Source organism: Entelurus aequoreus, linkage group LG08 (genome assembly GCF_033978785.1).
Source record: "Entelurus aequoreus isolate RoL-2023_Sb linkage group LG08, RoL_Eaeq_v1.1, whole genome shotgun sequence".
Taxonomy (NCBI): domain Eukaryota; kingdom Metazoa; phylum Chordata; class Actinopteri; order Syngnathiformes; family Syngnathidae; genus Entelurus; species Entelurus aequoreus.
In genome coordinates, this window is record NC_084738.1 from 23587536 (window position 1) to 23598837 (window position 11302).

Genomic DNA, 11302 nt, shown 5'->3' on the forward strand with positions numbered 1-11302 from the left:
GCTGCCTCTCTCCCCACACTCCTTTTTTCCATTTATTGCATTTCTGTCTTGCCTGAGGCCTTTCTCATTACTGCTCAATAATCTCTTTCATACTTCCAGCTTCACACTCGAATTGTTTAATCAATGGCAAAAATGTGGCCTGTGGGCAGCGAAGAGATCTTTATATGGTTACAAATGCAATGCAATTTGATTTGCTTTCACACTGAAGTTACTGTGCAAAAAAAAAAAGATTTTAATTATGAAAAATAGCATCACAGTTTCTACATAGATACAGCTCACAACCACTAGGGGGCGTACTTGCATGATCTCTATGAATTTGTTGTTTTAGCCCTCATTTCTTTGGTTAGAAATTTCTCAGCAGTTTTTACTTACTGATAAAATAAAATTAACAACAACAAAAAAAGATAGACGACAACACTTAATTAAAATGTAGATAGATGGATGTGTGTGTTTACCTGGGTAACATTGTGACTCCCTTTTCGTCTTTTAGGATTCTAGACTTCCGCAGAGTTCCACCGGTGGCTGGCAGGTGGTTGAGCCTCACCGGAGAAGTGCTCCAAGTGACCCGAAATGACGAACTACGAGCGGTTTTCTTCACCTCACCCGGTAAAGGGCCTTTGTTTAAAAGAGGGGTAGGGGACTACAACGCCATTATACATGCTTATCGTTCATTTTTAGTTTGTATTACTGGCGTTCTCTTTCTTCTTCACCTTTGCTGCGTTGTTCAGTTGTGAATTAGCACCATCAGGTGGACAAAAAATAGTAATACAGTTGTGGTACTCTGAATAGATGGGATGATAGAAACATGGATTTATATTTATGAATGAATTAATATTTTAATCATGTGAGAACAATTAAGGCTTGAATGAACAATTGCTTGTTTCGATTATGATGGATCATTCAGTGGGAAATTAGCGTCACCTTGTGGTCAAATACAGAAATGCATCTGTATCACTTGGACAGACATTATCTCTTATACTTAAAAAATAATTATGACTTATGTAATGCAAAAAATATCTTTTGTAAAAAAAAATAAAAGATAACTACGAAATATTTTAAAATTTTAAATTGTATTAATGTGTTTTTGTTATAATGTGTTTGTTATAATGAACAGGAAAAATATATATATACAATGCAAAAAAGTTATACTTTGCAAAAAAATATTTTTACATTATTTCGATGCATTTTTGTTGGCAGAAAGTATGTATGATGACAGGAAAAACAGCAACATTATGATGCAAAGAACATTTTAAAAAGGTTAAAAAAGATAGGTACAAGATAATTATTTTTTGTTTACATTATATTAATGCATTTTGGTTGGCAGAAAAATTTTACAATATACAGAACAAAATTATAAAACTCAAAAAATATATACTTAACAAAAAAGACAGATGGTTTCTACATTAATTTAATGCATTTTTGTTGGCAGAAAAAATTTATGATGACAGGGAAAAACAGCAACAATATTATGCAAAAAAAACATTTTTAAAAGGTTAAAAAAGATAAGTACGAGATCATTATTTTTTTGTTTACATTATATTAATGCGTTTTGGTTGGCAGAAAAATGTTACAATATACAAAAAAAAATTATAAACTCAAAGAAAATATACTTAACAAAAAAATAGATTGTTTCTACTTTATTTAGAAAAATGTATGATGTCAGGAAAAACAGAAACATATGCAAAAAAACATCTTAAAAAGATTGGTACAAGACAATTATTTTTTTACATTATATTAATGCGTTTTGGTTGGCAGAAAATGTTTACAATATACAGAAAAAAAATTATAAAACGCCATAAAATAAGTACTTAACAAAAAAGATTTAATGCATTTTTGTTGACAAAACAAATGTACAAAATGACAGAAACATTTATTATGCAAAAATAATTTGGACTGTATATAAATGCTTATTTTGAAAATATAATTTTGTTTACAGATTATATACAATCTGTTGTTGTGTTCCCTAATTTTAAGTGTACATAAATGAAGGTGTGTGTTGCTGAGCCCGACCTGGACATAATCTGGACTGGACCTGGTTTTAACAACCCTTTAAACAATCTAATTTCATTGACAACCTGGTCTGGTGAAGATAAGGTCCTTTTTTTAAAAAATAATAAAATAAAATAAGATAAATAAATAAAAAACATTTTCTTGAATAAAAAAGAAAGTAAAACAATATAAAAACAGTTACATAGAAACTACTAATTAATGAAAATGAGTAAAATTAACTGTTAAAAGTTAGTACTATTAGTGGACCAGCAGCACGCACATTCATGTGTGCTTACGGACTGTATCCCTTGCAGACGGTATTGATATATATTGTAGGAAGCAGAATATTAATAACAGAAAGAAACAACCCTTTTGTGTGAATGAGTGTAAATGGGGGAGGGAGGTTTTTTTGGGTTGGTGCACTAATTGTAAGTGTATGTTGTGTTTTTTTATGTTGATTTAATAAAAAATAAAATAATTTGAAAAAGTAAACTAAAGATAGTTTCAATGTGATACATTTTTTTTACATTATATTAACGCGTTTTTAGTTGGCAATTTTTTTTATAATATACAGAAAAAATTATATCATGCAAATAAGTTATATTTTGAAAAAAAAAGCGTATTTTTTAGTTGGCAGAAAAATTGTATGGTGACAGAAAAACAAACAAAAAAGCAAAAAATAATTGTAGAAAGGTTTTTTAAAAAAGTAGGTACAAGATAATTAAAATGTTTACAATACACAAATATAGAGTATTTAAATAAGAAATTAACATTGTTTGATAGTGTTATTGTTGAATGATTAATACATGTGCAAAATTGCTAAGGATACACATCTTTAAATATTTCTAAATAAGAAACTAAACAATCTTTTTTTCTTCTCCAAACAGCAAACAACACATGTTTTTTTGCCAAATGCCTGTACATGTGTAAGACGGAATATGCAGTATGCGGGACCCCCGACCTGCTGGAGGGCTCCCTGTCTGCCTACCTGCCAGGCCTCAGCATCGCCCCCCGCATCTCCATCCCCAACCCCTGGATACGCTCCTACTCCTTCACCAGGAAGGAAGAGTAAGACTCATCATAAAACATCATGATATTCAATAGGTACGCAACTCTTGCATATTTATTGGTGTTGGTCTTAAAGATGGGAGGTGAATCCGCTCTACTGTGACACCATAAAGCAGCTCTACCCTTACAACTCGGGCAACCGCCTCCTCAACATCATCGACATGTCCATCTTTGACTTCCTGATGGGTAATAATAATCAACCCCACATTTTCACTGCGTTGGTTCAACACGTCTTTGTCATGCAGGCAACATGGACCGGCACCACTATGAGATCTTCACCAAATTTGGCGACGAAGGTTTTCTTCTCCACTTGGACAATGCCAGAGGGTGAGAAAGCAAAACACAATATGCTCCAATATGCTGACATGATCATACATTTATGTGATGGTAGATTTGGGAAGCACAGCCAAGATGAGATGTCTATCCTGGCTCCACTGTCTCAGTGCTGCATGTAAGTATGATGCTACGGTGCAGGGACATCTTCATTTTCATGCATTAAGACAGGCGGGTCAAACATATGGCCCGAGGGCCGGATCAGGTTTTATCCGGCCCACGCGATGAGTTTGCTAAGCATAAAATTTTAACCTGAAATTTTTGAATGAGAGAAACAGCTGTTCTAAATGTGTCCACTAGATGTCGCAATAGCAATTCTTTGTATCATTGTAGATTGTACAAAATAAACCACATGATGTTGGTACATCAGTCGAGGAAAATGATCAAACTACATAAATAACATCCTGTAATTTGATTTTGATACAATCTTTCATCTTGATAGATTAAAAATTAACACCAATGAGTTGACTGATGAACATTATCACATAATTTATTCAGAAAATATAAATAACGACAAATAAAGTATATATACTATTAACCGCAACAGGTAATTGTAAAAACAACAACAACAACATTATGATTTGTACAATTTCAGAATGTGCTTGTTCTACTTTTAAACAAAAAGAAAACAATCTGAAGTTGTCTTTATTTTTAAGTTATCGTGCCGTGATTTTACCTGTCCGGCCCACTTGGGAGTAGATTTGTCTCCATGTGGCGCCCCATCTAAAATTAGTTTGACACCCCTGCATTATACAATGTAAATACCATATGGAGGGAAAACATTAGACAATCACTAATTAATTCAACTTGCCCAACCTTTGAAGCTTTTTTGTAGCTACATCTGCGTGAGTGAAAGGAAGAAAAACTCTGAAACACGTGGGGCGAAAGCATTTGGCAACACCTTTTGGTTTTCATGTATACACACTTTGAACTTTGACCAAGATGTCATAGCATTTAACTGTTATTTCACAGTCAAATTCTGATGTTAAGTCACGGTAGCATTGCAACACAATGACTCTAAAAATGATGATACCCTTATCTTTCGCAGCATATACCTGTTATGTCACGGTAAAATACAGAAATCAAGATTTACTGTTACATTACAACAAATGACTGTAAAAAATTACGATGCTCTTATATTTCAGTGTCTAACTGTTCTTTCACAGTAAAATACTGATATTAAGTTACGGTAATATTGCAACAAAATGACTGCAAAAATGACGATACCCTTATATTTCAGTGTTTAACTGTTATACGAAGGTAAAATACTGAAAGCAAGATTTACTGTAACCTTGCAACAAAATGACTGTAAAAATTATGATACCCTTATATTTCAGTGTTTAACTGTTATTTCACAGTAAAATACCGATATTAAGTTAAGGTAACATTGCAACAAAATAACTGTAAAAATTACGATGCCCTTATATTTCAGTGTTTAACTGTTATTTCACAGTAAAATACTGATATTAATTTACGGTAATATTGCAACAAAATGACTGTAAAAATGACGATACCCTCATATTTAAGTGTTTAACTGTTATACGAAGGTAAAATACTGAAAGCAAGATTTGCTGTAACAATGCAACAAAATGACTGTAAAAATGATGACACCCTTATATTTTATTGATTAACTGTACTTTCACAGTAAAATACTGATATTACCGTAAGTTACGGTAACATTGCAACAAAATGACTGTAAAAATTACGATGCTCTTATATTTCAGTGTTTAACCGTTCTTTCACAGTAAAATACTGATATAAAGTTACGGTAACATTGCAACAAAATGACTGTAAAATTTATGATACCCTTATATTTCAGTGTTTAACTGTTATTTCACAGTAAAATACTGATATTAAGTTACTGTAACATTGCAACAAAATGACTGTACAAATGATGACACCCTTATATTTTATTGATTAACTGTACTTTCACAGTAAAATACTGATATTAAGTTACTGTAACATTGCAACAAAATGACTGTTAAAAATTACGATGCCCTTATATTTCAGTGTTTAACTGTTATTTTACAGTAAAATACTGATATTAAGTTATGGTAACATTGCAACAAAATGACTATTTAAAAATGATGATAGTCAAAGTCAAAGTCAAAGTCAGCTTTATTGTCACACAACTGTTTGTACAGGACATACAGGTGGACGAAATTACGTTCCTCTCACAACCACGGTGTCTATAAATATAAAGTGTAAAAGAAGAATAAAAAAGACAACAATTTAAACAGTCGCATGAGGGGGGGGAAAAATATACAGGGGAAGAAGATATTACCAGAATATCTATAATATCTATCTATTGTATATACAGTATTGCAACGTAAGTATTCAAGTATTTAGATGGGAGTGCAAAGTGCAATGTAAACAGTGTAAACAGTTAAAACAGTTAGCAGCATTTTGAGTCCGGAGTAAAGTGGCTAAGTGATAGATGGTGTGTGTGTGTGTGTGTGTGTGTGTGTGTGGGTGAGTGGGGGGGGGGGGGGGGTGTAGTGTCTCAGTTCACAGTTCAGATCAGATTGCAGGGCAGAGTGAGAAGGGGGGGGGGGGGCGGGAGAGAGTTCAGCTTCCTGACAGCCTGATGGATGAAGCTGTCTCTCAGCCTACAGCTTCGAGCTCGGAGGCTTCTCAGTCGTCTGCCGGATGGCAGCAGTCTGAAGAAGCCGTGTGAGGGGTGTGTGATGTCGCCTGCCACGCGGAGTGCTTTGCGTGACAGGCGTGTGTTGTAAATGTCCTGGAGGGAGGGGAGGGGGGCACCGACGATCTTCTCAGCTGCCCTAACTGTGCGCTGCAGCGTCCTGCGGCAGGACGCCGTGCAGCCTCCGTACCACACAGTTATGCAGCTGGTCAGGATGCTCTCGATGACGCCCCGGTAGAAGGAGTGCATGATGGAGGCTGAGGCTTTTGCTCTTCGCAGTTTGCGGAGGAAGTAGAGGCGCTGTTGAGCCCTCTTGGCCAGTGATGCAGTGTTGGTTTTCCAGGAGAGGTCATCTGTGATGTGCACACCCAGGTATTTGGTGCTGCTCACTCTCTCCACCACCGCACCGTTGATGGTCAGAGGAGGGTGCTGGGTGTGCGCTCTCCTGAAGTCCACAACAATCTCCCTTGTTTTCTCTACATTGAGAGAGAGATTGTTGTCACCGCACCATGTGGCCAGTTGGCTCACCTCGTCTCTGTAGCCGGTCTCATCGTTATTGTGGATGAGACCTACCACAGTTGTGTCGTCCGCAAACTTGACGAAGAGGTTGGTGCTGTGCTTCGGCGTGCAGTCGTGGGTCAGCAGGGTGAAGAGAAGGGGGCTCAGCACACATCCTTGAGGGGCCCCTTATGATGCCCTTATAATTCAGTGTTTAACTGTTGTGCGAAGGTAAAATACCGAAAGCAAGATTTGCTGTAACAATGCAACAAAATGACTGTAAAAATGATGACACCCTTATATTTTATTGATTAACTGTACTTTCACAGTAAAATACTGATATTAAGTTACGGTAACATTGCAACGAAATGACTGTAAAAATTACGATGCTCTTATATTTCAGTGTTTAACTGTTATTTCACAGTAAAATACTGATATTAAGATACTGTAACATTGCAACAAAATGACTGTAAAAATTATGATACCCTTATATTTCAGTGTTTAACTGTTATTTCACAGTAAAATACTGAAAGCAAGATTTGCTGTAACAATGCAACAAAATGACTGTAAAAATGATGACACCCTTATATTTTATTGATTAACTGTACTTTCACAGTAAAATACTATTACCGTAAGTTACGGTAACATTGCAACAAAATGACTGTAAAAATTACGATGCTCTTATATTTCAGTGTTTAACCGTTCTTTCACAGTAAAATACTGATATTAAGTTACGGTAACATTGCTACAAAATGACTGTAACATTTATGATACCCTTATATTTCAGTGTTTAACTGTTATTTCACAGTAAAATACTGATATTAAGTTACTGTAACATTGCAACAAAATGACTGTACAAATGATGACACCCTTATATTTTATTGATTAACTGTACTTTCACAGTAAAATACTGATATTAAGTTACTGTAACATTGCAACAAAATGACTGTTAAAAATTACCATGCCCTTATATTTCAGTGTTTAACTGTTATTTCACAGTAAAATACTGATATTAAGTTACGGTAACATTGCAACAAAATGACTGTTAAAAATTACGATGCCCTTATATTTCAGTGTTTAACTGTTATGCGAAGGTAAAATACCGAAAGCAAGATTTGCTGTAACAATGCAACAAAATGACTGTAAAACTGATGACACCCTTATATTTTATTGATTAACTGTACTTTCACAGTAAAATACTATTACCGTAAGTTACGGTAACATTGCAACAAAATGACTGTAAAAATTACGATGCTCTTATATTTCAGTGTTTAACTGTTCTTTCACAGTAAAATACTGATATTAATTTACGGTAATATTGCAACAAAATGACTGTAAAAATGACGATACCCTTATATTTCAGTGTTTAACTGTTATACGAAGGTAAAATACTGAAAGCAAGATTTGCTGTAACAATGCAACAAAATGACTGTAAAAATGATGACACCCTTATATTTTATTGATTAACTGTACTTTCACAGTAAAATACTGATATTAAGTTACGGTAACATTGCAACAAAATGACTGTAAAAATTACGATGCTCTTATATTTCAGTGTTTAACCGTTCTTTCACAGTAAAATACTGATATTAAGTTACGGTAACATTGCTACAAAATGACTGTAAAATTTATGATACCCTTATATTTCAGTGTTTAACTGTTATTTCACAGTAAAATACTGATATTAAGTTACTGTAACATTGCAACAAAATGACTGTACAAATGATGACACCCTTATATTTTATTGATTAACTGTACTTTCACAGTAAAATACTGATATTAAGTTACTGTAACATTGCAACAAAATGACGGTTAAAAATTACGATGCCCTTATATTTCAGTGTTTAACTGTTATTTTACAGTAAAATACTGATATTAAGTTACGGTAACATTGCAACAAAATGACTGTTAAAAATTACGATGCCCTTATAATTCAGTGTTTAACTGTTGTGCGAAGGTAAAATACCGAAAGCAAGATTTGCTGTAACAATGCAACAAAATGACTGTAAAAATGATGACACCCTTATATTTTATTGATTAACTGTACTTTCACAGTAAAATACTGATATTAAGTTACGGTAACATTGCAACAAAATGACTGTAAAAATTACGATGCTCTTATATTTCAGTGTTTAACTGTTATTTCACAGTAAAATACTGATATTAAGATACTGTAACATTGCAACAAAATGACTGTAAAAATTATGATACCCTTATATTTCAGTGTTTAACTGTTATTTCACAGTAAAATACTGAAAGCAAGATTTGCTGTAACAATGCAACAAAATGACTGTAAAAATGATGACACCCTTATATTTTATTGATTAACTGTACTTTCACAGTAAAATACTATTACCGTAAGTTACGGTAACATTGCAACAAAATGACTGTAAAAATTACGATGCTCTTATATTTCAGTGTTTAACCGTTCTTTCACAGTAAAATACTGATATTAAGTTACGGTAACATTGCTACAAAATGACTGTAACATTTATGATACCCTTATATTTCAGTGTTTAACTGTTATTTCACAGTAAAATACTGATATTAAGTTACTGTAACATTGCAACAAAATGACTGTACAAATGATGACACCCTTATATTTCAGTGTTTAACTGTTATTTCACAGTAAAATACTGATATTAAGTTACTGTAACATTGCAACAAAATGACTGTAAAAATGATGACACCCTTATAGTTTATTGATTAACTGTACTTTCACAGTAAAATACTGATATTAAGTTACTGTAACATTGCAACAAAATGACTGTTAAAAATTACCATGCCCTTATATTTCAGTGTTTAACTGTTATTTCACAGTAAAATACTGATATTAAGTTACGGTAACATTGCAACAAAATGACTGTTAAAAATTACGATGCCCTTATATTTCAGTGTTTAACTGTTATGCGAAGGTAAAATACCGAAAGCAAGATTTGCTGTAACAATGCAACAAAATGACTGTAAAACTGATGACACCCTTATATTTTATTGATTAACTGTACTTTCACAGTAAAATACTATTACCGTAAGTTACGGTAACATTGCAACAAAATGACTGTAAAAATTACGATGCTCTTATATTTCAGTGTTTAACTGTTATTTCACAGTAAAATACTGATATTAAGATACTGTAACATTGCAACAAAATGACTGTAAAAATTATGATGCCCTTATATTTCAGTGTTTAACTGTTATGCAAAGGTAAAATACTGAAAGCAAGATTTGCTGTAACAATGCAACAAAATGACTGTAAAAATGTAGACACCCTTATATTTTATTGATTAACTGTACTTTCACAGTAAAATACTGATATTACCGTAAGTTACGGTAACATTGCAACAAAATGACTGTAAAAATTACGATGCTCTTATATTTCAGTGTTTAACCGTTCTTTCACAGTAAAATACTGATATTAAGTTACGGTAACATTGCTACAAAATGACTGTAAAATTTATGATACCCTTATATTTCAGTGTTTAACTGTTATTTCACAGTAAAATACTGATATTAAGTTACTGTAACATTGCAACAAAATGACTGTAAAAATGATGACACCCTTATATTTTATTGATTAACTGTACTTTCACAGTAAAATACTGATATTAAGTTACGGTAACATTGCAACAAAATGACTGTTAAAAATTATGATGCCCTTACAATTCAGTGTTTAACTGTTGTGCGAAGGTAAAATACCGAAAGCAAGATTTGCTGTAACAATGCAACAAAATGACTGTAAAAATGATGACACCCTTATATTTTATTGATTAACTGTACTTTCACAGTAAAATACTGATATTAAGTTACGGTAACATTGCAACAAAATGACTGTAAAAATTACGATGCCCTTATATTTCAGTGTTTAACTGTTATACGAAGGTAAAATACCGAAAGCAAGATTTGCTGTAACATTGCAACAAAATGACTGTAAAAATGATGACACCCTTATATTTTATTGATTAACTGTACTTTCACAGTAAAATACTGATATTAAGTTACGGTAACATTGCAACAAAATGACTGTAAAAATTACGATGCTCTTATATTTCAGTGTTTAACTGTTATTTCACAGTAAAATACTGATATTAAGATACTGTAACATTGCAACAAAATGACTGTAAAAATTATGATGCCCTTATATTTCAGTGTTTAACTGTTATGCAAAGGTAAAATACTGAAAGCAAAATTTGCTGTAACAATGCAACAAAATGACTGTAAAAATGACACCCTTATATTTTATTGATTAACTGTACTTTCACAGTAAAATACTGATATTACCGTAAGTTACGGTAACATTGCAACAAAATGACTGTAAAAATTACGATGCTCTTATATTTCAGTGTTTAACCGTTCTTTCACAGTAAAATACTGATATTAAGTTACGGTAACATTGCTACAAAATGACTGTAAAATTTATGATACCCTTATATTTCAGTGTTTAACTGTTATTTCACAGTAAAATACTGATATTAAGTTACTGTAACATTGCAACAAAATGACTTTAAAAATGATGACACCCTTATATTTTATTGATTAACTGTACTTTCACAGTAAAATACTGATATTACCGTAAGTTACGGTAACATTGCAACAAAATGACTGTAAAAATTACGATGCTCTTATATTTCAGTGTTTAACCGTTCTTTCAATGTAAAATACTGATATAAAGTTACGGTAACATTGCTACAAAATGACTGTAAAATTTATGATACCCTTATATTTCAGTGTTTAACTGTTATTTCACAGTAAAATACTGATATTAAGTTACTG

The 11302-nt window shown here is 32.7% G+C and overlaps 1 protein-coding gene across 1 annotated transcript in view; it reads left to right on the plus strand.

The window, feature by feature from the left end:
* fam20a (FAM20A golgi associated secretory pathway pseudokinase) overlaps window positions 1-11302 on the plus strand; it is a 33798-nt gene that overhangs the window by 15117 nt on the left and 7379 nt on the right. Inside the window, exons 6-10 of the mRNA XM_062056027.1 lie at window positions 491-606; window positions 2877-3057; window positions 3134-3243; window positions 3303-3384; window positions 3449-3508. Of these exons, the coding sequence (XP_061912011.1) occupies window positions 491-606; window positions 2877-3057; window positions 3134-3243; window positions 3303-3384; window positions 3449-3508 (549 nt within the window). The remainder of the gene's footprint in view (window positions 1-490; window positions 607-2876; window positions 3058-3133; window positions 3244-3302; window positions 3385-3448; window positions 3509-11302) is intronic.